The following is a 27,372-nucleotide window of genomic DNA, read 5'->3' on the forward strand; positions in this document are numbered from 1 at the left end:
ACGTCCATGAGCTTCAACTTTAGCTAACAATCTCTCTTGAGGGACTTTATCAAATGCTTTCTGGAAGCCCATATAAATATTAATCATAGACATTTTCCTGCCCAATACTTTAGTCACCTTCTCAATATTCAGTCTGACTCATCAGGTATGACCTACCCTTTACAAATCCCTGCTGGCTCTGTGATCAGCTGAAAATCACCTAACCGCTACTTTACAAAGACCAATTAACTTCCACCATTGTAGCATTGCCTGTCTCTGCCCCACCCTCAGCCCATCTGCGTCTCAAACCCTCATGAAATCCTCAGCTACGCCTTATATCTCGAGACTAAACTGTTCCATTGCTCTCCTGGGAAACTTCCCATCTTCCATCCACCTTCAGCTCATCCAAAACTCTGCTGCCGATCTCCTGTTCTGCACAGTCCCTCTTGCTCAGTACCCCTGTCCTTGCTGATTTGCAATGCCCTCAAACTTAAAATGATCACCCTTGCCCTGAGGACCTGGAGCCCACTGCTATGAGGATGGTAGAAGCATAGCCAATTAATGATTTCAAAAGGAAATTGGGCAGGCACTTCAGGGAAATAAACTTGCAGGACAGCGTGATAGAGTAAGGGAATGGGACTGTCTGGATTGCTCTTCAGAGAGCCAGCATGGACTCGATGGATTGAATGGCCTCCTGTGCTTTTATGACTCCCTGAGGGACTTGAGTCACATGGATAGATTGGAGAAGCTGGGCTAGTTCTCCTTCAAGAAGAGAAGACTAAGAGGAGATTCAATGGAAGCTTTCAAAATCATGAGGGGTCTGGGTGGGTTAGATGGGGAGAAAATATTCCCATTGGCAGAATGATCAAGAACCAGAGAACATTGGTGAATGGCAATTTTTTTTATGCTGCATATGGTTGGGATTTGGAATGCTCTGCCCTGACAATGTGATGGAGGTAGATTCAATCGTGGCTTTCAAAAGACAATTGGATAATTATCTGAAGAGAAAAAACTAGCAGGGCTATGGGGAAAGGGTGTGAGAGTGGGCCTTTTTAATTGCTGTTTATTCCATTCTGATCAATTTTTAATCTAGTTTCCTGTCGTTCCCCCTAATTCAGTACCCCTTAACCTTCTGCAGATATCTTCCAAATGGTATCTTGTCAAAGGCTTTTCTGAAGTGTATGTGTAATACATCCACTGCATTTCCCATCTGCCATGCCTGTTAACTTCTGAAATTGGTGAATTAATTCGCTCCTGAAATCTGCCCTGGCTGCTTCTAACTATTTTATCTTCACTGGGTGCATTGTAATTTCACCCTTAGCTTCAAAGCTCTCATTCTCCCTTTCACTTGCCAGCCTGTGGATTAGCTCTGTCTCCTGTCTGAACAAAGGGCTCTAAATTGTGTACTCTCTGATCCTCCAGTACACATTCACCCTCCGGAGGATGAAATATCATTTCTAGAGCTGAGAGATTGCAATATCATCCCTCACCTTCCTCCTAGAGTGTACCCCATCATGCTTTTCTGCGTTGTCTTCTTGCAGTGTAACTGAAATTTTCCCTTTATGCGTACAATATCACTTGCCTTAGCTTCAACCACTTCAGGACCCCCTCCTCTCCATTATGTTGCACTTTAATAAAGGGAGATGGGAAATAATTATTAAATACCCTGACATATTTTGTTCATCCAGAAATTGATGATCCCACCTCACTTCGAACAATTCTCCCTTTCTGATATACTTGCAAAATACTTTGCTTTTTTTTTAAGTCTTTTCCTCATATTCACTCTTGGCTTCCTAATCCCATTTACAGCCTCTCTTTTTCTCTCATTGTCCACTATTTCTATAGATCTCATAGGCCTCGCCCTCCATTTTAATTGATTTCTAATCACTTCATTTATCTGTGGCATCCTAAAATTACCAGTGGTTTCCTATTTATACTGTATCTCTGTAATCCCTTCTTTTGAAAAATCCCAATGCTGTTGTACTGAATTGTATATGTTCCGTTATTCTGTATTACCATAACTAAGTGGTATAGCGTATATATTGGAATTTTTGTGTTTCTTCTCCCACCTCCCCTCTACCTAGCTCACTCCTAACCTCTTCCAAATCTGGTATTCTAGTTTTTGTACAGACTTGTTCCCTTACTAATTGGCTCTTAACCCTGTAATACTGTGGCCACTACTGTCCGGATGCTCACCCACATTTAAAACTTTGCCTGACCTATTTTGTTGATCACAACCAGATCCAACCACACTGCCACCCCGGACTGGCATGCTCAAGGAAGGAGGCCTGTACATGTTACAGAAATTCCATTCCTCCTTCTCCATTTGCTACTCCTGTCCCAACTGATACAGGATAAAATCATCTAGAACAATAACATTGTTGTTTCTACTTGTCTCTCTAATCTGACTGCAGATTTCCTTGTCCATTTCCTCCCTACAGTCTGGGGACCTGCATACACTCTGACTAATGGAACAAGTACTTTTTATCTTTGAGTTCCAACCATATTGACTCTCCATGTCCCATTCCCTGTTTACATAATTCCTTTTCACAGCTTGTATTCCATCTTTCCCCACTATGGTCAGTCCACCTGCTTTCTCATCTTTTCTATGCCCCCCCCTCTCTAAACACGATGTATCATCACTGCTTAGTTTCTATTCTTGTCTAAATGCCAACTAGGTTTTTCCAGATGCTATTAAGTCAGATCTTCTTGTAATGCAGAATCAAAAATATTATGGATGCTAGAAATTTGAAATAAAAACTGGAAATAATTGGGCCAGCAGGGTCGGTGGAGAGTGAGAGAGAGAGAGTGAGTTAATATTTCAGACCTGTAACCTTTTATCAGGTACTGATGGTTTTCTCTCCACAGATGACGCCTTCCTGTAAAACAATTCCAGTTCCCCAGTTTATTTCACACATTGCAATACTTGCATTTTAACTTTTTGATTTGCTTTTCAACACTGCTCATTTTCCTATGATTTTCTTGTCCACGGTAAGCCTCACTTGAGTATTGCTGAAAAAAGAGACGTGGTGCATTCTCAGTGGCAACACCTCTGCCAATCGGTGTCCACTTGCCAACCAAGCAGCACTCTCTTCACATACGGTATAAATTGTTGTCTTCCCCTTATATTGGCATTCTTGCGAATACAAGATGAAAAGCATCGACATGTCTCTTTTTTCAGCAATACTCGTGTTCTGTACTACCAAATGACTTACTTGTAAGCTTTACTCTTCAGTCATTTCCCCACTTATAACATGTCCATTGGATTTTATTCCATGTCTTAATGCCACTCTTGCTGAATTGGTTTCTGCATAAATATTATTCTCCTCTATCTTACCTTTCTCCATTAACTGATCCAGGTTGGTTTGATTTTCTCAGGCCACCTTCCCCTTCCTTATTTAAGCACTTGTTACGTGTCTACTTAACATGTCTTCCCATGTTTCCTGTTCAGATGCAGCCTGTCTTTGAGGAATAACTCCAATCCATCTCAGAACTGCTGCCGTTGCCCAGGAAAGTCGATTCCCTCTCCTGGCACCTCTTTTTCAGCTATGAGTTGATTTCCCTAACACAACAGCAAAATTCTACAAATATTAAAATCTGAAATTAAAGCAGAAAATACTGCAAATACTCAACAGGTCAGGCAGCATCACCGAGGAGAGAAACCAAGTTAACTTTGCAGACCTAAACCCTACCCTTCCCCATTCTAGCACAGGGCTGGTGAGGTATGCTGAGATCACCAACTGGGAGGTTCGTCTCCGAGACCCATTTTATACTGTTTCCCAAGTCCACGAAAAACCAGATTGAGTGTGTCCAAATTAATTTCATGTAGAACCCTGTCTTTCCAACAGAGAGAGAGATTCACCCCAATCTGGGCTGGTTTGGATTTGGGGCCCAGTCCTGATAGGTCAGCAGCAGGCATTGTATGTTTTAAGTTTTAGTTTATTTTTTTTAATACCTCTCTTCTCTTATCCCATTAGCCTTACAAAGGATCACAGGAAGAGACCAAAATACAACAAATTGCTTGTAAGTATTCTGGCGTGATGGTTCAATGGGAACAGCTTGCGTTTTTTTAGAAAATAACTTCTCCAGTGCCCTTTTCCCACCGCTTGTTTGTGTTGTAAAATGTTATCGAGTTTGTTGGGATTGGTCTAGCTCCACTCACTCATGGTAAGAGGAGGGTGGTGAGCAGTAAGTGCCAAGCCTGCATTACAGTCGAGTAGCTCTGCTGGCACCCTGTGCTCTTCACATTTGCAATGTGTCCACGCCTGCTTTCTCAGTAAGTTTGTTTCTCTCCAACAAGGGAAGGAACGCTACTTGTCCTGGTTCTGGCTAATGGGGTGGTCTAAGTAGGCCAGATCTAGGTGATCTCAATGTAACTAGCTTCAGTGTAAGAGCATACAAAGAAAACAAAGGAATATAATATTTCATTGAGGAAGAAAGCTGAAAAGAAACCTCAAATACATGTGTAACGACTGCAGAATGTGGGAGCTCCTGGAAATCAGTGTGATCCAGGGCAAACACGTCTGCAGTAAGTGTCTGCACCTTGAAATTTGGCTCAAGAGTTACTGAGCTGGAGGCCGAGAAGCAGGCACTGCAATGAATCAGGGAGGGGGAAAGTTGCCTGGACACTTTGTTCTAGGAGGCGGTCATATCCGTAAGGGTAGGGTCTTCTGATTTGGTCAGTGGTCAGGGACAAGAGGGTGTGACTGAGTGAGGCAGCTAAGGGGATCAAGAAGGTATAATTGGAGGAGCCTTAGATTTGCAGTTGTCCAACATGCTCGAGGTTCTTGCAGCTTGTGGGGACGAAAGCAGGGGCTGCAGGATGGATGAGCAAACTGACCATGGTACGGGAAGCGAATCAACTCGGGGAGTTAATAGGAATGTAGTGGTAGTTGGGGACAGTATAGTCAGAGGGATGCACACAGTCCCCTGCAACTGAGAGCGAGAGTCCAGTGTTGTCTGCCCAGTGCCAGAGTTCGGGATATCTGCCCTGAGCTGGAGCAGAGCTTGCAGTGAGAGGGGGAGGACCCAATGGTCGTGATCCACGTAGGGACCAACAGCATAGGTAGAACTAGGAAAGAGGTCTTGCTGAGGGACTAAGAGCATTTAAGGGCTAAATTAAAAGGCAGAACCTCAATGGTAATAATCTCTGGATTACTACCTGAGCTAGGAGCAAATTGGCATTGGGCAAAAAGATTAGGGAATTAAATGCGTGGCTCAAAGATTGGTGTGGGAGAAATGGATTTTGATTCATGGGGCACAGGCACCAGTACTGGGGAAAATAGGAGCTGTATCTTTGGAATAGTCTTCAACTAAATCATGCTGGGATGAGTGTTCTGGCGACTCTCACAACTTGGGCAGTAGCAAGGCTTTAAACTAAATAATGGGGGCGAGGGATCATGTTTGGGAAGATGTGATAAATTAAATAGAGAAGACAACACAAGAGAGCAAGGTAGCAATAAGGGAAATGGTGATCAGAATGTGGCAGGAAGGGGCAGAGTGTACAAACCTAAGAGTGGACCAGCAGGTAAGGCAAGACTTCACAAAAATAGTAACAAGACAGAACTAAAGGCTCTGTATCTGAATGCATGTAGCATTCGTAACAAAACAGATGAACTGACAGCACAAATGGAAATAAATATGTATGACCTGATAGCCATTACAGAGACATGACTACAAAATGACAAAGAGTGGGACTTGAATATTCAAGGGTACATGATATTTTGGAAGGACAGGAAGCTAGGAAATGGTGGAGAGGTAGCTGTTAATTAAGGATGAAATTGGTACAATTGAAAGTGAAGACCTTAGCTCTGGAGATCAAGATGTTGAATCAGCTTGGGTAGAGATGAGAAACAGTAAAGCTAATCACATTGCGGGACATGGTGTACAGGAAGAAATAATGGGGGCTTATGAGAAAGGTATGGAGATAATCATGGATGATTTCAATCTACATGTAAATTGGACGAGTCAGATTGGCAAAGGTAGTCTGGAAATGAGTTTATAGAATCTGTCATAGGGAAAACGCTGGAATCTATTGTAAGGAGGTTATAGCGGGGCATGTAGAAAATATCAATGCAATCAGGCAGAGTCAACTTGGTTTTGTGAAGGGAAATCATGTCTGCCTAGTTTATTAGAAATTTTTGAGGAAGTAACAAGCAATGTGGATAAAGAGGAACCTGTGGATGTGCTGCACTTAGATTTCCAGAAGGCATTTGATAAGCTGCAACATCAAAGGTGACAAGGCAAAATAAGAGCTCATGGTGTAAGGGGTAACATGTTAGCATGGATAGAGGATTGGTTAGCTAACAGGAAACAGACGGTAGGCATGAATGGCTCACTTTTGGGTTGGCTAAATGTGCTGAGTGGAGTGCCAGAGGGATCAGTGCTGGGGACTCAACTATTTATAATTTACATCAATGACTTGGATGAAGGGATTGAATGTATGACGCTAAATTTGCTGATGGCACAAAGATGGTTAGGAAAGAGGACGGAAGGAACCTGCAAAGGGATATAGACAGGTTAAGTGAGTGGGCAAAAATTTGGCAGATGGAATATAATGTGGGAAAATGTGAACTTGTCCACTTTGGCAGGAAGAATAGAAAAGCCTGCAGATTATTTAAATGGAGAGAGATTGCAGAACTCTGAGGTACGGAGGGATCTGGGTGGCCTAGTAAACGAATCACAAAAAGTTAGTGTACAGGTACAGGAAGTGATTAGGAAGGCAACTGGAATTTTGTCATTTATTGCAAGGGGAATTGAATATAAAATTGTGAATATTTTACTAAAGTTATACAGGCCATTGGGGAGAACACATCTGGAGTACTGTACACAGTTTTGGCCTCCTTATTTAAGAAAGGATATAAATACGTAAGATGCAGTTCAGAGAAGGCTCACTTGTACCTGGGATGAAGATTATCTATGAGGAAAGGCTGGACAGTTGGGCCTGTATCCATTGGAGCTTAGAAGAATGAGAGATGATCTTATTGAAACATACAAGATCCTGAGGGAACTTGATAAAGTGGAGGCTGAAAGGATGTTTCTCCTTGTGGGAGAGACTAAAACTAGGGGACAGTTTAAAAATCCCATTTAAGATGGAGACGAGGAGGATTTCTTTCTCTGAGGGTTGTGAGTCTTTGGAAATCTCTTCCCGGGAGAGTGGTGGAGGCAGGGTCAATGAATATTTTTAAGACAGGGGCAGATAGATCCTTGACTAACAAGGGAGTCAAAGGTTATCGGGGAGTAGGTGAGAATGTGGAGCTGAGGCCACAACCAGATCAGCTTATTGAATGGCAGAGCAGGCTCGAGGGGCCAAATGGCCCACTCCTCTGCTAATTCCTATGTCCGTATGTTTGTACATTAAATGAAAGGAAACATCGGTAACTAGAGACTAGATTAACAATGGGAGATTGGCAAGGAAACAAAGTAAGTATATTCCAAGAGTAGTAGAGAGTGTGTCAACAACTGGGGAGCAATGGAAGGAAGAAATTTGAATTTTAAAAAAACATTCAGCATTCTCAGGGCTGATAATGCAGGAAGTTGGGCCAAATATATAGAAGAGAGGAAAGTTGCCACAATAGAGTTTAAAAAGGCTAAGGGAATATGAGAGCAAAATAATTAAAACATAAAGGACAGTCAAAATATTTTTGTAGGCACATTGGCAGGGATAGGATAGTCAGTGTGGTGTTGGGTCACAAAGGCATGAAGGTAGTGCGAGTGAGAGAGGAACAGATTTACAAACTTAGGACCTTGCTGCATTTTCAAGGTGGATCTTGGGATTGTATAACACCCTCCCAATGGAGAGTGTAAGGAAGATAATAGAGATTATTATTCAATAGCAGTTGCTACTTTGAGAACTTACTGAAACCTAAGGACCTGATTGATCATCTGTGACCCTGGAGGAAGCTGGGAAAGAAATTCAGAAAGCACTGGTTTATAATTGTTCAAAGTTATATATTCAGGGAAATTGTGCCAGAGGAGAGAGAGAGGTTCTCCTCTTATAGAGTCATAGGGTCATTTACAGCACAGAAGGAAGCCATTCGGCCCATTGAGTCTATGCCAGCTCACTATGGGGAGCGATCCGGTCAGTCCCATTCCCTAGCTCTATCCCTGTGGTCCTGGAGTTTATTTCTTTCATGCACCCATCCAATTTCCTTTTGAAATTCTTCATTGTCTCTGCTTCCGCCCCTCTCGTGGACAGTGAGTTCCAGATCATTACCATTTGCTGTGTAAAAAAAATTAAGCTCTGCCTTACATTCCCCCTGCATCCCTTCCCAAAATCCTAAATCTGTGTATGCTAGTCTTTGTGTCATCAGCTAATGGGCACCTTTTTTTTTCTTGTCTACCTTATTGAAATTTGTCATAATCTGTACACACCTCCATCAAATCTTACCTCAATCTCCTTTGATCCAAGGAGGACAACTCCAGTTTCTCAACTGAACCTGGAACCATTCTGGTAAATCTCCTCTGCACCCTATCAAGGATCTTCACTTCTTTCCTAAAATGTGGTGACCATAAGTGGGCACAATACTCTAAATGCCCTAACTGTGGCCTAACCAGAACTTTATAATAGTCCAGCATAATTTGCCTGCTTTTGTGCTCAGTACCTCTTTATGCAGCCGAAGATCCCATATGCTTTGCTAATTAAGCTCTCAATATGTCCTGCCACCTTCAAAGACCTATGCACATGCACCCCCAGGCCCCTCTACCCCTGCAAGTTCTTCAGAAATGTGCCATTTAATCTATATTGCCTCTCCCTATCCCTTCTGCCAAAATGCATCACCTCACGCTTCTTTGTATTAAATTCCATCTGCCACTTGTCTGCCCATTCTGCTAGCCTATCTACGCCCCGTGGTAATCGAATAGAATCATCCTCATTGTTTGCCACTCCTCCAAGTTTGGTATCATCAGCAAGCTTTGACATTTTGCCCTGTATCCCAATATCCAAGTTATTTTTATGTATCAAAATAAAGCAGTGGTCCTAGCACTGACCCTTCAAAATAACATAGACAGGGACAAGCCAGCGAATTATAGTTTAGTTAGCCTCACTTTAACTAGTAAACAGAAATACTAAGCACTGGGAGAAAGTTGAGTTAACCAGGGACAGTCCCAAGGATGTCTAAAAGAGAGGGGATGTTTGATGAGGAAAAGGAATATGGTTATGTGTTTTTTTTTATAGATTTTCAAAAGCATTTGATCACACAAAAGGCCTATGGAATAGATAATGGCTTTGGCCTCTTTGCAGAGTTATTGAGAGTATACAGTAAATGATTGGATGAAGGGAGTTTCTGGCATTGAAAATATGTGAATGATGTACCACCAGGACCTTTGTTAGGGCTGTTTCTGCTTACTATATATGTATAAATTATTGGGACTTGGGAATTGAGAGGATATTGACTGGTACCAGATTGGGGTATGGCAGATTGTGAGAGTCTGGAGGGAAGACTGGGTGGGTAAAAGCAGATGCAGGAAAATATGAATTAAGAACATAAGGTTTTAAGAAATAACAGGAGTAGACCATAGGGCTACTCAAGCCCTACTAGATCCCTCAGGCCTGATCCGCTATACAGTACAATCATGGCTGAATTCTTTTCTCCCACTCCCCATATCCCTTCACTACCTGATCCACGGCTGGATTTTGAAATCCTGGCGGGGTCGTGGCCCGGTGCAGGCGCAATTTCAAATTTGCGGCCCCAGAAGTAGCCTCATCGTCTCTAGGGTGGTTTGACATTTTCAAAATGCTGGTGTGGTGGAGGAAATGAAGAAGTTGCTTGTCCCCAATTAACAGCCCATTTAGCTCGTTTAGGAGATTTTTAACAGCCAGGCAGGTTGGCACTGCAATTTTTAATGGCAATTTCAGCAACCCTGAACAGCCAGTTAGGGCATTTACATTTGAAGATAGCGTCAGGAGAACAGCATATTCCAGGTGCGGGACCCAGAATTCAACAAGGTATCAGGTTCCTGACCAGACTTTGAAAATCCAGCCCAAAAACCTGTCTATCTCAGCCTGAAATGTACTCACTGCTGGTACATCCACAGCCCTCTGAGGTAGAGAATTCCAATGATTCACAACCCTTTGAGTGAAAACATTTCTCCTCATCTCAGCCCTAAATGATTGACCTCTTATCCTGAGACTGTGCCTCTCCATGGTCTAGATTTCCCAGTCAGGGGAAACAGCCTCTCACTGTCTACCCTGTCAAGCCCCTTCAGAATCTTCTATATTTCAATGAGATCGACTCCAGTTCTTTAAATGCAAAGCATATAGGCCCAATTTACTCAGCTTCTCATCATTGGACATCCCTCTGTTCCCAGGGACCAACATTCGCTGTGTTGCCTCCAATACAAGTATATCCTTCCTTAAATATAGAGACCAAAACTGGGCACAGTACTACAGGTGAGGTCTCTTTAAAAGACTTGTCAATTATAGCAAGGCTTCCTTATGCTTGTACTTCAATCCCCTTGCAATAAAGGCCAACATGCGTGCTGTACCTGCATGTCAGCTTCCTGTGGTTCTTGTGTGAGTACACCCAAGTGTCACTGAATGTCAACATTTTGAAGTTTCGCACCTTTTTAAATAAACATCTGTTTTTCTATTCTTACTACCAAAGTGAATAACCTCACACTTTCCCACATGATACTCCATCTGCCACCCTGCTACCCACTCACTTAACCTGGCTACATCTTTTTTGTAGCCTCCTTGTCTTCTCCTCACAGCTTATATTCTTAGCTAGCTTTGTATCATTAAACATTTCAGAGGTAGAGATAGGGAAGGGAAATGAACCTTAAATGGTGAAATGTTAACTGTCACCGAGGGACCTTGCTGTGTAGAAAAGCAGATCATTCAGAGTGTCACTGAGAGGAGATCAGACCTTTTAAGGTAAACAGAGTCCTCGGCTTTGATGGTCATGTTGAACAGGTACAAGACCTTAGTTGGGGCATGGTTATAGTTTTGCCCTTTAGGAAGGATTGAAATGCAATGGGAATGCAGATCCACAGGGATGTTATCCAGGATCGGGAGTTGCATTAATAAAAAGATTTAAGATGTTGGGCTTTATTTTATTCTAATGCTCCTTTTGTGCTTGACTTTAACAGTTTTCCCTTCTATCATTGCAGGAACACAATTTCATTAAACGCTATGAGACATTAGAAGTGGACGTGGCTTCGTGGTTTAAAGAAGTCATGGCAAAGACTGAATCCCCACGGTCAAGCAGCATCCTCAGCCAGCAACACCTCCCCATCTTCTCCAGGTAGCCAGCAGAGCAGCAAATGGACATGTGGGGGAGGGGGGTATCGGCAAGTCACCACCAACACCCATGTCATCAGTCACAACTCCTGAGACCAATGAATTGTACATAGCCTATCCATGGTCCTTCTGTCCAGTGTTGTGATCTTTTTAACTGACTCAGGAGTGTGGGTTGTTGTGCTTTGAAGAGCAAATAAGGAAAGGTGTCACGTGCCACATCTTGGACTGAGGGTTTGTCTCATTGCTACTGTGAAAAGCTGACATGCTGCCGTTAACCTCTGCCCTCCCCCTTTCACCTCTCCTCACAGGATAGATGGTCATTGCACGCTGCAGAGGAATTGCAACTTTATATAGTGTTTAAATATTACCGGGTTATGCACTGTGATCAAGGAAAGCAAAGGATTTTACCTAATTTATTAAATATGAAAGTGTAGCTGATGTGAACTCTCAATGTATTAGTGTGCAGGCACCTGTGTTATTACAATAGTCTAGTGTGTTTCAAACGCATGAGAAACTGCTGCTTTATTTTATTTCAAACAATGACTTTTAAAGCCTTTTTGGAAAGGGTTCAGATCAGACAGGCTTGCAGAATTACTCTTTGCAGTGAAAAGTCTGGCAGAATATACCAAACCAGTTTGCTTGGGTATTTTTTTTTCTTGTTTGTTGTTTTGATGCAGTGTGTGATGATGCACGCCCAGTGCCAGTACTGTGGGCTCACTGACTGGGCGATAATGTCAGACTATCAAACATTTAGGAAACAGGATCACAGGCAAACGATGAGGCTGGGTAAACCGTCAGTGCTGCCGCAGCCTGAAACCATGCTGGCAATTTCTTTATTCAAAACCTGCATAATTGATGCTGTACATACGGGTGCCAGTGTATTTTGGGTGATTGTGCCAGTGTCCCAGTTGCCACTGGTTTGCCTTGAGGTTGCTAATGCAACCCAATGCCTAGCTTGATGGGTAACTTATTATTATTTTTTTTAACCTGGGTGAAAGTATGGGAAACGATTCTGAATCCTAGCAAACCTCTCCGATTTCTCTGCATTTTCCTCTTATTCACTGCCAAGATACACTACGGCTATCGATTCAGCTTTTCTTATTGGTTCCTAACTGCTTTCAGCATCAGCTAGAGAATGCGTTGACATCTGAGAGGTTGCCTCTTGTCAGTGAAGCTTTACACAGCCGGTCAGATAAGGTCCTAGCGGCGCCCCATCTGGATGGTGCCTCATTTGGTCAGAGAAGCCGTGCAGATTGATGGACTGCCACTGATTTCTAACTCTCTCAAGTCAGTTATGGGACAGGTTGAATCATGGGGTTGGTGCAAGGCAAGTAAGGTTGTCTGTCTCACAGGGTAATATTGGCCCATTCCATGAGCTCTGATGCAGGGAGAGCTAGGCATACTACACGGCTGGCAATTCAGCTGGCTTTGTTTATGTGCTTTGAGGCTTAGTTATCTTTAAATTAAATTGCCTGTCCTTTAGTATGCTGCTAGTACATGCAAATCAAATCTTCATACTGAAGTGCTGATTTTGTGAACTAGTTTCAGTTGGTTGCAATATCAGACCAATCAAGTCATTTATCTTAATTTTTACACTGAAACTGTTAGAATTGCAAATTGTGACTTTGGAGACTTGCGTGAAAAAGATCACATCCCTTGGTATCCTTTCCCAAAGTGGCCTCTACACGTCAGGGTTAAATTGTGCTCCCATTGTGGAGCCTCATCTGCTTGTCGGGGACAATCATGGACGAGCGCCCGAGAGTTCCCAGTAACATTCCTGGTGGGCAAGGATTCCCATCTGGAGTGCAATTTTGTAGACTGGCCCTATTGGTTAAATTTACCCATCTTTATCAGTTGTTCCGAATCGCAGTCTGTTTGTGAAGAGAAGCACTCTGCTTTAACATTGAATCCCCAGCATTCTCAATCCTGTAGTGATTTTCTAGATCCAATCTTTAGTCCACACTTGAGGTTGCTTCACCAAATAATGTGATCATTTTTATTTATATATATATATTTTTTTTTTAAGAGAAAAATAATTAAAGGTTAGAGCATTTGAACAATGTCTGCTTTCCTTGGAATCCAGGATCTCTTTCTAACTGGAAAATGTAATTCCTACAGTCCTGGGGGAAGCTGAAAAATCTAACTTCAATTTGGATGTAATTTGGAAGGAGCAAGAGAGCCTGTGCATATAGTTTAGAAGTGGGATTTAGTGTATGATGGGGCTGAGGAGTTTGGTTAGGCCACACAAAGAGGGCCAAGTGAGAGCAGTTGAGACAGAGAGGGCAGGATGTGAATTTGGAAGGTTGTCGAAAGATGAACAGTGGTGAGGGTGGCTATTTGTAATGATGGTACCTTTTGGGAGTTTTCATTCTCTGGGGTACACCATGACAGCACTGTCTATTCAATCCATATGGGTAGTGCTACGCAGTAGGCAGAAGAGCAGAGTCTAGAAATGTTATTACTGAAGTGGACTTAATCATGGGAGCAGATAAAAGCAAAGAATACGTTTAAGAATAAAGAGCCATAATAAGGAATGCTTCTTAAATACACTTTCAGAAACAAATAAATATAGAGTTTACCCAGCATTCGAGTTAATTAGACTGTTTCAGATATGCAGCGCGCTTACTTTAAATGAAACGGCAGGTCAGGTATCAAGAGTTGAGCAGTGACTGTTGGTAAGTTTTGGATCCTGATGCATGAGGGGCAGCATACTGATACAACTAGCACAGCTGTTCAAACCACTTACTTCACAGACACTTGGACACAAAACTTTCTGTCATTTCAAAGACTGCACTGAGTAATATCAAGAGTAATGAATGGGATTTCACCGAACCCCATAATGACGCACAAGAAACTAGAAACTGGGCATCTTTTTTCCAATGCCTTCAGAATAACCTTGCATGTTCCTACATCAGCAAATCTGTCAAGCAAGTGGGACTAATTCCTTTCTACCTTGCAATCTTCTCCAATTAGCTTCGGATATTGGATGATCAGATCATCAGTAAAGAGAGAACATATTTTCTCTCGTATCACCGTATCACATTCGCAGGGTGCCCGATGGATAACTCGTGGAGTCCAGCCTGTCAACTGAAAATCTTTGGGTCGTTTGCTGACAGCCGACTTGCATCATCTGCGCACCAGAAACTGGTATTTACGATCTGAGTGACTAACCTGGGACTGCCTGATCATATCTGATTCACGTACAGCTTTAGATGGCCAATGGCGAGTGGAAACGTAGAAGCAACCAGAGATATTTCAGTGTCCCTAACATTACGCAGCCCTCAGGACCTAACGTGACTCAGTACAGTGACAGTTCAGGAGTGGGGACCAATGTATGCTGCATGGAGGTCTTCCACACTCCAACCCTTGTTCTTCTTACAGTGGTATGCAATATGCTGGTGCAGTATGAAGTCCTGTATTCCAATACAGCGGGAACAATGGAAACCAATTTAATAACTTAAGAGGCCGCCCAGGCCAACAAACTAAGCAGAGAATAGATTGCAACATCAAAGCCTGTGCATCATGTGTGTGAAGATTAACATGTGCTGTAGTGTCACAACAGAATGGCTCTGGGCTTTGTAGTTCTTGGAGTACAGGGAGTTTAAAACTGCAAGACTGCCCCCAACCTTCAGCCAAGAACACACAAGCAACACTCCACTGTTGTCCTGTTAATATTCTAAATGTGACATGAATTTAAACTTTCATCAACAATTGTAGCTGAAGAAATGAGATTTGAAACCTTTGCAGGATTCTTAACTTGAAGTGCAAATTTATACCAAATTTATGCAGATTTATCATGATTTATGCAGACTTATACCAAATTTACAAACCCTAGAGGTACCCAGGTCGAGGTAGCTGGCAGAAATCGCAACTAATTTTGTGGGAATGTTGACATAATATTTAACTCCCTGATATTGTGGATCTCCAAGTTGCCTGAGCTCCCCCTCCCCACCTCCATCCCGACACCGGCAGCCAATTGGTTGCATACAGAGCAGTTCTCAAGCACTGCCGTTTCAAGCAGACCTCGGAGAATCCTGTGCATTCAGGAATCACAAGTGCAGAGGGGTTTTTATGCTGTGGGTTTGGGGAGGGGATTCCCTGCAGGCTGTGCATAGCTGTGCCATCAAGAGCCACGAAAGGTAGGCACAAATGGCTGCAATTTTATAAATATGGATTGTCTCCTTGCCTTGAACCCATTGTAAACTTTGTTGCACAGCCTGCAGGCTCTGACTTTTCCAAGGCAGCCTAACCTGAAGATGAACAACAGCCATATATTGCTGTATTGCACATTCTCTTGATATGGATGGATATTTCGCATACAGCAGGTCCTATTGGGCTGAAGCAGCCTACGTATTCCCTGTGCAGTTCAATAGATATACGACGACTTCAAAAACTTGACAGGGATGGTGGCACAGTAGTAATGTCACTGGGCTAGTCATCCAGAGGCCCAGACTAATGATCTGGGACACGGGTTCAAATCCCACCACGGCAGCTGATGAAATTTAAATCCAGTTAATAAATCTGGAATTGAAAGCTAGCCTCAGTGATGGTAACCACGACAGCTAACAATGATTGTTGTTAAAAACCCATCTGACTCACTGAGGAAATCTGCCGTCCTTACCCGGTCTGGCCTACATGTGGCTCCAGACCCACAGTGTGGTTGACTCTTAACTGCCCTCAGAGATGGCCTAGCAAGCCACTCAGTTCAGGGGCAGTTAGGAATGGGCAACAAGTGCTGGCCTTGCCAGCGATGCCCACATCCCATGAAAGAATAAAGAAAAAGAGGTTCATATTGGATTGAAGGGTCTGTTAGGAAATGTCTTTTGGAGTAGAAAATTCCACCTGCGTTTGATCCTCTCCCTCCCCTGAGCTAGGCATTGACTTGAAGTGAATCTGCGATGTTCGGAATGGATTATAAGCTGTGCACTATGGAATCCACTCAGCAAACCTCAGAACTCATGAGCAGAAAAATCGCAGTCAATTTGATTTAATCTATTTAATTTCTTTGAAGTCAGATGTCCAGCCAAATTTAACAATATTTGCTTTCATATAAAAACAAAGTGACGTTGAAACAAAAGCAGATATCAGTGGCATCAAGTGCGCAGAAACACATCTGCCTGTGCAGCTCTCGCTGCTGTCGTCTCCAATCTAATCGCTTCTTATCATTACTGTTTTAGAATAGAGAAACTTCGGATTGCATTAAGCACCGACCGCTTAGCAAATTAAACCCGTGCCTGCGAAAAGCCTCTAATGGTTTGTTTTTCACGATGCTGTTTCTTCTCCGCTTTTGTCTGAATTGAGACGTCGCACAGATGCCCTGGGCTAGAGCCGAGCTTTGTCAAATAACAACAGTGCTGGACTCGTCAGGCACACCGAGATCCCACGTTTGTGTGTTGGGATGTGCAATCACGGTTTGAGTCTTCTAGAAATGTGCAGCCTTTGAAATGTTTCAGTAAATGTAATATTCGTGTTCAAACTTGTTCACACAGGAGTTAAAAAAAGACTCGCACTTTCTTGCTGTTTGAAATGGGGAAGTCTGTGAGCTGCAGTGTGCAGGCACTAAGGCACATGAACATTGTGGACTAACTAATTTCCCAGCAATTCGATGCAACTGCCCCTGTGGTCAGGTTCCGTGTCAGAACCTTGTTTACAAGGTTGAAGTGTTGAAGTAAAGATTCAGTCACAGCTTGTGGGTCCGCACTGAGATTGTGCAGTCTGGGTTTCCCTTTAGACTGTTATAGTTACAAAGCGCTGCTGCTTGAAATATGAGGGGGAAGGTATGTGAGAGAGTATGGGGAAGTGAGAAGGTCTGAGAGCAGAGACGGATAGACTAAGGAGGATAGCTGAAGGAAAGATAGTGGCAATGTGATTTTTATTGATATTGCTGTCTCCCCTTCACACTATCTTGCACAGAGCAGATCCAAATTAAAAATCTATTCTCAAACATTCAGCTTCCACCCCCAACCGCACCCCCCCACCAACTCCACAGTTAAAGCTATAATACAGTGGCAAGATCTGTTTGCCAAAGTGGTCTCAGTACAAAAACTCAGAGGGAGAGAAGCCCATTTTCCCCATTGAGTACACTTCAGCCATCCTCCCATCCCCTTTTCGGTTGTCATTGTTCGTTTTTTACACCCTGAACCACATCCCTTCACCCCCTCCTGAATCAGAGACGACTGAGTGAACATTTCCAGCAGCTAACGTCAGCACACTAAAAGCCACTTTCCCATTCTGCATTAATCCTGATGAAAGATTTTAACTGGCTCCTGAGGTTCGAGGTGTTTTGCAATAAACAATCTGTGAAACATTTCCAGGCCAGCTTAGCGAAATCCTATCATTTAGATAAGCAGAAAAGAAAAGAAAAAACCAAAGAAAAAAAGAATTAAATATAAGCTTTGATTTCATTGGGAGTTATATCGCTTTAAAATAGCAGGTTACTGACTGTACCAGTAAGCTGCGTCTTATAAAGTTGCTTGATTAATTGGAGTTCTCTGATACCTTTGTGTAAGAGAGAACTCTGGCCAACTAGAAGCCTTGAGAATAATTTTACTGTCACAGTGTGACGCTGCAGGGCTTTCAATGTTGACAAATGACTTTTGTGCGATGTTAGTGTACAAACCTGCTAATATAAGCACACAATGCACTTGTATAGTAATATTGCACAGTGTAGTTAGCATGCAGACACACTAAACCTTTATGCACTACAGCGTAACTTCAAAACCCAAAAAGTGATCCCTTATGATGGGTCTCCGACCGCCGATCTCCTTTACCCTTGCCATATGTAATGGTGATGGCTGTGGGAAGTGTGTGTGCGTGTGTTTGTGTGTGGAGGACTGGATCTCAGGTGAAATAGTCTGCTAATGTTTTGATTTAATTTGAAACCTTCAGTACTGAATGTGTTTCACAGGGACGAGTTGGCAAATAGTTTGTCACAGACCATCCGTCTGGTTCATGAGGACATACGTTCATGTTTCTGGTGGATATTGCAACCACAATATTTATATCAAATATACTTTGAGGGAGTGAAACCATATCATTGGGGAAGTTATATTTGGCCATTTGAATGAAATCAGGAAGCACTTCTTGACACAAAGGGTGGTAGAATTTTGGAACTCTCTACCCCACAAAAGACTGTGGATGTTGGGGGTCAATTGGACCTTTCAAGATTTGAGATTAGGTTAGGGATATGGAGCAAAGACAGAGTTAAGATGCAGATTAGCCAAATGGCGGAGCAGACTTGAGGTGCTGAATGGCCTCTCCCTGTTCCCTATATTTTTATTCCCCCTTGATCAGTATGTGTGGAGGGATTCAACTTGGCCCTGAAATTGGGTGGTGAAGCTCACTAAAGGGCCACTACTCATGACAGCTTTTGAAGGTCTTAGGCTGAACAGCCGTTGTTCAAAAGCACTCTTTTTGCCCACTTGAAGTCAGCATAGATTGGAATGAGTGCGGGAGGTGGGGTGTGTCAGGGCAGGCAGGCAACAACGAGGAGAAGGATAGATTACTGAGAATTCACTCCTGAATTCAAGGAATATCTTTTGAAAAACCTCCTGCTCCCACAATCACCATACCAACTGAACTGCGTGATGCAAAATCAGGACAGTTCCAGACACATTTCTTACCAGCTTGTCTTAGCTTTGCACAAGTTAATGTTTGTTAGCCCTCTTCTGCTGGAGTGCACATCTGTGTGAACAGATGTTGACTGCACAGCTTGTTAATAGGCATTTTACCTTCATTTAACTGTGTATATACATGTACACACACACTTACTTGGTGCCTTGGTTTATTGTGTGTGTTGTTCTCAGAGGACAGGCAGTCTCTCCGCGCCTCCCAAATGCAGATAACAGTGCGCTCCTCAGTGTGTAGCCCGTGTCTAGGAGCCCCCAGTATAAAGTCTGGGCAATGATATTAAGAAATAAAACAATCAAAATAGTTCAATCTATTGGTCGGTTGGATGTGTTCAAAATCAAAAAAAAATGCAGTTTTATTGCATTTTTATTTTTTTATGTTTTAATTTAGAATAAAGTTTTTATTATAATCTCTGCAGTTAATTTCTGACTGCAAAGTTCACACCATTGGCTTATACATTGCATGCATATCACACAGAGACAGCCAAAGTGATCATTACATAGATTAGATTGGCCAGAGAAGTAGGATTTAGAAATTCATAGTATATCAATTGCATGTTAATTTATAGGGCTTATTATGGTATGTGTTATGTTGGGACAAGTCCAGTATTCCTCTTGTTGTGAGTAGTGAGATCACTGCAGGGTGTTTTAATAGGTTTTATGGTATAGACAAATCTCATTTTACATGTCAGGCAATAGAGGTATTAATTTGTAAAATACCAGGTATAAGTAAGATTTTTTTCCTTTCTGTATTATTGACACCATGTTTGTTGGACTTCAAGTTGGGTTGTCACAATACAAAGGCAGAGTGATCAGGTGTTGGCAGCTTCCTGACTGGGCTGAGTAGTGTGTTGATTAAACCCGACATGTGGGACAATGAGGTTTAAATCCTGATTCACCCAGTCTTGCTCCCTTTTTCAATTGGATCAAATCAATGCTCCAGTTTGGATGTTGGAAGGCTACAGTGAGCATGGATAGTGCTGTCCACAATGTCCAGGGTATCATCAAGGCCTCCTGACTATTGGCAGTGGCACAGCCTGGTCCTGCTCATAGTGACAAAACTGCCCACTCTCACCTTGGCCTTCACCCGCCACCCGCTACGCCTTAGTTCTCATCCGCGTCCCCCACGCCTGATCTGCCTCCCCACCACCCCCCTCACTCGACCCACTCCCTAAACCCCCTTCCCCTTGACCTCTGCTCCCCATCCTCCCCTCAGCCTTCTCCCCAAACACCCTCCCCTCGGCCTTCTGCCCAAACCCCCTCGCCTCGGCCTTCTCCTCAAACACCCTCCCCTCAGCCTTCTCCCCAAACCCCCTCGCCTCGGCCTTCTCCCCAAGCTCCCTGGCGTTGGCCTCCTCCCCAAGCTCCCTCGCCTCAGCCTTCTCCCCAAACCTCCTCGCCTCAGCCTTCTCCCCAAATCCCCTCGCCTCGGCCTTCTGCCCAAACCCCCTCGCCTCGGCCTTCTCCCCAAGCTCCCTGGCGTCGGCCTCCTCCCCAAGTGCCCCCACCTCGGCCTTCTCCAGTTGACATGAGCTATCCTAGGCACCCGCCCATTTACCCATCAGGTTTCTCTCTCCACCCACCTTCAGATTTAATGCCCACTATTACCGGCAAGCAGTTCCCTTTATGTCTCCTTTGCCTGATTCGGGAAAACCTGATGATCCCTTTAGGATTGGACAGGGGCTGGTGGGTGTGGGGGAGGGTGAAATGAATTCCAGTGCAATGTACTGTCGCCCAGCCTGATCACTGTTGCCCTGTATGGTGACCTGAGTTGTGTTCGGCCCTAGCTAATGTGTGATAGGGAACGGGAGGCTGTTACACATGGATGTGAAGAAACTCGAATGGTAGGAAATTGCTTATTATGTGGCGCTTGCATGAACAATGTTTTATTTAAAAAAAAATCTAAAAAAGCTATAATAGATCATTTCTATTTATTTTGTGTTCCATGTGAATAGGACAGTGAGTGAATGAATGGACTCTTTCCCTTCTGTATTTTATGCCATTATGTTGTGAAGATCTCAGGACTTTGAGAAGAGCTCATTCTGGCATTGGCTTTGCAGATTCCCTCCTCTCTGATGCAGACCCGACACATTTTCTTCTCTCCTTGGTTTACATATATACGCAGAGTTTAATTCTTCCTTGACCCTCATCCACTGAGGTATAAAACTCAGCAGAGTCTTTATGCTCAGCCCAGCAAGGAGAGAGATTAAATCCTGCTATACTTCTGCATTTCCCTATACCCTGTCTCCTATTGTCTGATTAAAGGATGAATTTATTCACAGGTCTGTGTGTTTTCTATTGATGCCCCATCAGAAGCCAGCAGGGAACTTCCCTTAGTGTCTTCCACTGTGGGCTCAGAGACATCACTGGCAGCAGAGCAGCACTTAAAGACAGGCTTCATGTAACTTCCCTTCCAAAAGATGACATTGCTGGAGGGTTAAGTGAGAGTATTAGAATAGCAGAAGCTCATCTGTGAGCAGAGCTCAGCTTCAGCTGCAAACCTGTTTTTGCTAAACTAAGTTAAGGAAGGATGTTGGGTCTGTTTACTGTTTGAGAATGTATGTGAATTGAATCTAAAAGTCAAAGTTGTGTGCTTCTGGTTTATATATATTGTATTATATTTTTTCTTCTTGGACATTTTGGATGAGATCATTAGGTAGGGAAACTAGACTTGCTCTTAAGTGACAACTGGTGACTGCGCGTCGCGCGGTGCGGCGCCTGGTCACTGCGCGGCGCGGCGCCTGGTCATGCGTGCTCACTTCCCAAAAATCCCCCCGGAGTGGTCTCTTTTCGACATTGACTATGGTTAGCCACTAAGCATCTTAGAAAGCACTTGGCTTTGTGTTTAGCATTGGCGAGTGGGGGTGGGTCTACAATCATCAGTGTCCCTGGGTTGTGAGGGGTTGGGGGGGGGTAGAGAACAAACTAGGGTTCCTGCTCCTGATTGCTATCCAGCACCTAATACTGGATGTGTGTGTGTGTGAATGTTTGGTGAAGAGAGAGGATCAGGCTTGCTTGCAATTGACTGCTCTGCTGACAATCATTGTCTAGTGTGTGTGTGTATATATATATATATATATATAGATACACACACACTCTGATACATGTACACACACACACACACTGACACATGTACACACACACACACACTCTGACACATGTACGCACACACACACACTGACACATGTACGCACACACACACTCTGACACATGTACACACACACACTCTGACACATGTACGCACACACACACACTCTGACACATGTACACACACACACACACTGACACATGTACACACACACACACTCTGACACATGTACACTGACACGTACGCACGCACACACACACACTCTGACACATGTACGCACACACACTCTGACACATGTACACACACACACACTCTGACACATGTACACACACACACTCTGACACATGTACCCACACACACTCTGACACATGTACGCACGCACACACACACACTGACACATGTACACACACACACACCCTGACACGTACGCACGCACACACACACACACTCTGACACGTACGCACACACACACTCTGACACATGTACACACACACATACTCTGACACATGTACGCACACACACACACTGACACATGTACGCACACACACATTCTGACACGTACACACACACTGACACATGTGCACGCACACACACACACTGACATGTACGCACACACACACACTCTGACACATGTACACACAGACACACACACACACACTCTGACACATGTACACACAGACACATACGCATACACTCTGACACATGTACACACACACACACAAAAGCACTGACACATGCGCACACACACACACACACTGACACACGGGCACATGCACACATGCTTGCGCACACACACACATGACTCAGGGGCAATGCCAGTGGATGCTGAGCTCCCCAGGAGTTATACCTGTTGAGGATGGTGGGGTATGGAGAAAACATTCACAGGAGCATTAAAAGAAGAGTTGGAGTTTACCTGATGTTACCCTGTGGAGAACACCTGAATATGATGCCAGTAACTGCTTTTTGTTCCTGTTCTTAAAACCCCCTAAGCAATCATTTCAGTCATTGGAGTATTCCACATACGGACTTTGGCTGAGGACAGGATCGGGTTCAACTGTGATGCTCTCGAAGAGTCAAAGAAAGTTCTTGGCAATTCTATCATACCCCTCCACATGAACTGCTCTTACTGTCAGCTAAATAAAGGTTCATATTGTGTATCCTACTCTCTCTTACTGGCTCCTGGATGCCAGATGACTCTTACAAGTTCGTGAAACAGGTTTTGACTCTCCTTCCACCTAGTTTTGTGCATCTAACCCAGATTGAAAGCCCTTGCTCCGCGGGGCAGAGAGGGAGAGCAGAAGGAAGGTGGATCAAACTTAAAATGTTTAACCACGATGATTTCTGGCATTTTTACTGCAACATTTTTACACCAAAACGTAACTTTAATTCTGGTGAAGATTATGATGTCTGATGTTTATTTTTTCATTGTATTGCCTTTTTAAAAAATAGAACAAAACACTGTAAAACTCCCAAATATTTGTACTTTGATTACTTGAAGAGTTGCAAACTGACCTTCCACTTGAGAGGGGTGAGGTCCTTTGAGAAAGAAATGGAATGTCTTAAATGCTGGGACTGGCATTTCCCATTGCGAGAACCTCTCCGTACGGCCAGTGCATAGCAGGGTGGATTCTAACTGTCCCCAACAAGCTCCAATCCTCAGTTTGCTGTCTGATTATCAACAAACACTGGTTAAAAATTACTTTTGACGAATGGATTACTTTTAAACCAGCAGCAAGTATTTGTGGTTTTACAGTGATTGCTGAAATGAGTGGGTTTCAGGCTCTTGATCCTCCTGCTCCAGTTCGAACAAAAGATAAAATGCAGGCTTTCTGCTGAGAGATTTGCATTTGGAGCAAATTTCCTGCATGAGCAGGAAAATTACTGGAAAGAAAATTCTACACAGGAATGATTTGATTTGACGTTTTAAAGACTTAATCATTTTAGACCAGGAGCTGAGAAGTGAATCAATGAATTTAGTGTTATGGACACCCTAAATGATTGTATTTTTAAACTCTTACCAATGTAAACACCAGTAAAAAAAAAAGTATGTACTTTCCATCCCAGCAACGTGACCTGTTTGTCTTTATTCAATGGTGCAGGCCTGCAGACAGTCGGACTCGTGACATCAGCAGTGGATCATTTGCTGCTTCATTCCCCACCTCCCAACTGCAACAGTGCAGCGCTGCAGCAAGTGGTTCTGGCGCACATCCACCCTGAGAAGTTTAACCAAAAGACGGCACTTCTGACAGTGCAGCTCTCCCTCAGTGAAGTGTCAGCCAGGTGTCTGGAATGGAGTTTGGACTCGCAACCTACTGACTCAGGCAAAAGTGCTGACCATGGCTAGTGACCATGACCAATATAATAACTTGCAGGGAGTTTAAAAACCCATTGGAGACCCAAACCAGTTAATTCCTTTCTCAAGCTTAAACCTCTACTCAATTTGTGACCGCATCCCTTCAATCTCTCCCATGGTGGAGTCGAGCTAAGTTTTGCCTTTCGTCTTGCTCCCAAAACACCCCCAGAAACCAGCCTCTGGCACCAAACAATTTCAAACTGCACACTGGTGCAAGGAGCCTTCATTCCGACTGCTGCCAACAACACTGGAAGTGACCAGACTGGTCCCTGTGTAGACAAGGGTCAGGAAAAGAGAGCAGCAAAGAGGGCTGCTACTGTTCGAGTTTCTGGGTACATTTTGTACTGAGGCTAAAAAACAATGAGGCTTAGAAGCCAAAAATAATCATTATGCATGGGGAGCAGAGGGTGGAGGGGGTTAGAGAGCAAAGGGCGGGGGGTGGGTGTTAGAGGGTGGAGGGAGGTTAGAGAGCAAAAGGTGAAGGAGGCATTAGAGAGCAGAGTATGGAAATGGGGATTAGAGAACAAAAGGCAGTGTCTGAGGTTAGAGAGCAAAGGGCAGGGGGTTAGAGAGCAGAGATTGAAGGGGGTTAGAGAGCAGAGATTGAAGGGGATTGGAGAGCAAAGGGCAGTGGAGGGGGTTAGAGAGCAGAGTGTGGAGGAGGTTAGAGATCAAAGGGCAATGGAGGGGGTTAGAGAGCAAAGTGTGGAGGGGGTTAGAGATCAATGGGCAGCGGAGGAGGTTAGAGATCAAAGGGCAGTGGAGGGGGTTAGAGATCAAAGGGCAGGGGGTTAGAGAGCAGAGGGTGGAGGGGATTGGAGAGCAAAGGGCAGCGGAGGGGGTTAGAGATCAAAGGGCAGGGGGTCAGAGGGTGGAGGGGATTGGAGAGCAAAGGGCAGCGGAGGGGGTTAGAGATCAAAGGGCAGGGGGTCAGAGAGCAGAGGATAGAGAGATAGGGATGGTATTGCAGAGGTTTATAATCCTGCACTGATTTAAGTTCATCTCACCACAGTGGTAGCGGGAGTGCAAAGAGAATGGTAATAATGTGGAAATGTTACTCTACAAATGATGCGGAGACATGAGTTTAAATCCCACTATGTCAGCTGGGGAGTATAAATTCAATTAATACAATTGGAATACAAAGCTGGTTTCAGCAATGGTGACCATGAAACATTCCAGATTGTTGTAAAACCCATCTGGTTCACTAATGTCATTCAGGGGAAGAAACCTGCTGTCCTGGTCTGGTCTACATGTGACTCCAGACCCACAGTAATGTGACTGACTCTTAATTACCTTTGAAATGGGTGAGCAAGTCACTCAGTTGTACTTAACAAGGCGGCTCATCACCACCTCAAGGGGTGGGCAGTAAATGCTGCCCTTGCCAGCGATGCTATCATCCAGGGAGTGAATACTAAAATGTAATTGAAATGCTGCGTTCAGTGCTGGAGGATGATTGTCACATGCTGCAGCACAGAGTACTCCACAGGTGCACTGTTGTGTGTTGGTTATTCTGGCAGTGACCTGATGTGCCCCACCCTTTCTCGACTAACACCATAAGTGATGGACACTCTATGGTCAACGTTGGTCAGTCCTGGTGAGGGAGATACTGTGCAATGCTGGTCGAACAAGGTGAGTGAGAGATATCACGAGGTGCTGGTCAATTCCGATGTGTGAGTGAGATACTGTATGGTGCCGGTCAATCGCAGTGAGTGAGACACTGTGTAGTATCAGTCGATCGCAGTGAATGAGAGATACCGTGTGATGCCAGTGGATCGAAATGTGTGTGAGATACTGTGTGGTGCCAGTCAATCACTCTGAGTGAGCTACTATGTAGTGTCAGTCCGTCGCAGTGAGTGTGTGAGATACTGTGCAGTGCCCATCGATCGCAGTGAGTGTGTGAGATACTGTGCAGTGCCCATCGATCGCAGTGAGTGCGTCAGATACTGTGCAGTGGCCATCGATCGCAGTGAGTGCGTCAGATAGAGTGTGATGCCAGTCAATAGCTGTGCGTGAGTGAGGTAATTTGTATTGCCACAATTGCCGTGACTGGGTGAGATACTGTGTGGTGCCAGTCGATCACAGTGAGTGTGTGAGTTACTGTGTGGTGCCAGTCGATCGCAGTGAGTGTGTGAGATACTGTGTGGTGCCAGTCGATCGCAGTGAGGGTGAGATACTGTGTGGTGCCAGTCGATCGCAGTGAGTGTGTGAGATACTGTGTGGTGCCAGTCGATCGCAGTGAGTATGTGAGATACTGTGTGGTGCCAGTCGATCGCAGTGTGTATGTGAGATACCGTGTGATGCCAGTCGATCGCAGTGAGTGTGTGAGATACTGTGTGGTGCCAGTCGATCGCAGTATGTGAGATACTGTGTGGTGCCAGTCGATCGCAGTGAGTATGTGAGATACTGTGTGGTGCCAGTCGATCACAGTGAGTGTGTGAGATACTGTGTGGTGCCAGTCGATCGCAGTGAGTGTAGAGATACTGTGTGGTGCCAGTCGATCGCAGTGAGTGTGTGAGATACTGTGTGGTGCCAATCGATCACAGTGAGGGTGAGATACTGTGTGGTGCCAGTCGATTGCAGTGAGTATGTGAGATACTGTGTGGTGCCAGTCGATCACACTGAGTGTGTGAGATACTGTGTGGTGCCAGTCGATCACAGTGAGGGTGAGATACTGTGTGGTGCCAGTCGATCGCAGTGAGTGAGATGCTTGTAGTGATTGAGAGACCATGTGTTGTAATATGGGTTTGTTAGATGTCTCCATGATGAGACCTGAAGACTTGCATGTTTAAACGTGAATGCGTTAATTTTCTCCTTTAACTATTCTCTGATCCCAGGTTACTGTTATGCATTGAGCTGTAACGTCAATGCAGGCTGCTTCCAAAGAGTTCTCTCTAGACTGTTCTCTCAGTCTATGTGACTTTTTACCATGTGACTTTGTACATCATACCATGGGTGATGCTATTCTGCAGTACCACATGAACCCTTGCTCTGCCGAGCACCTTTACATTACAATGACACACAGACACATACAGCGTCATACGACACCCCCTTCTCCAAAGAAAACTTTCCTCTCCAACAGAGGCGA

At 44.1% G+C, this 27,372-nt stretch overlaps 1 protein-coding gene across 2 annotated transcripts in view; it reads left to right on the top strand.

Moving 5' to 3' along the window:
• map2k7 (mitogen-activated protein kinase kinase 7) overlaps nt 1–21,127 on the top strand; it is a 106,409-nt gene extending 85,282 nt beyond the window's left edge. For both annotated transcript variants that reach the window (XM_078531117.1, XM_078531118.1), the window contains 2 exons: nt 3,957–4,002; nt 11,089–21,127. In XM_078531117.1, coding sequence (XP_078387243.1) covers nt 3,957–4,002; nt 11,089–11,226 — 184 coding nt within the window. In that variant the 3' untranslated portion in view covers nt 11,227–21,127. The remainder of the gene's footprint in view (nt 1–3,956; nt 4,003–11,088) is intronic.
• The last annotated feature ends 6,245 nt before the right edge of the window (nt 21,128–27,372 follow it).

Source organism: Cetorhinus maximus, chromosome 28 (assembly GCF_964194155.1).
Source record: "Cetorhinus maximus chromosome 28, sCetMax3.hap1.1, whole genome shotgun sequence".
Classification (NCBI taxonomy): Eukaryota; Metazoa; Chordata; class Chondrichthyes; order Lamniformes; family Cetorhinidae; genus Cetorhinus; species Cetorhinus maximus.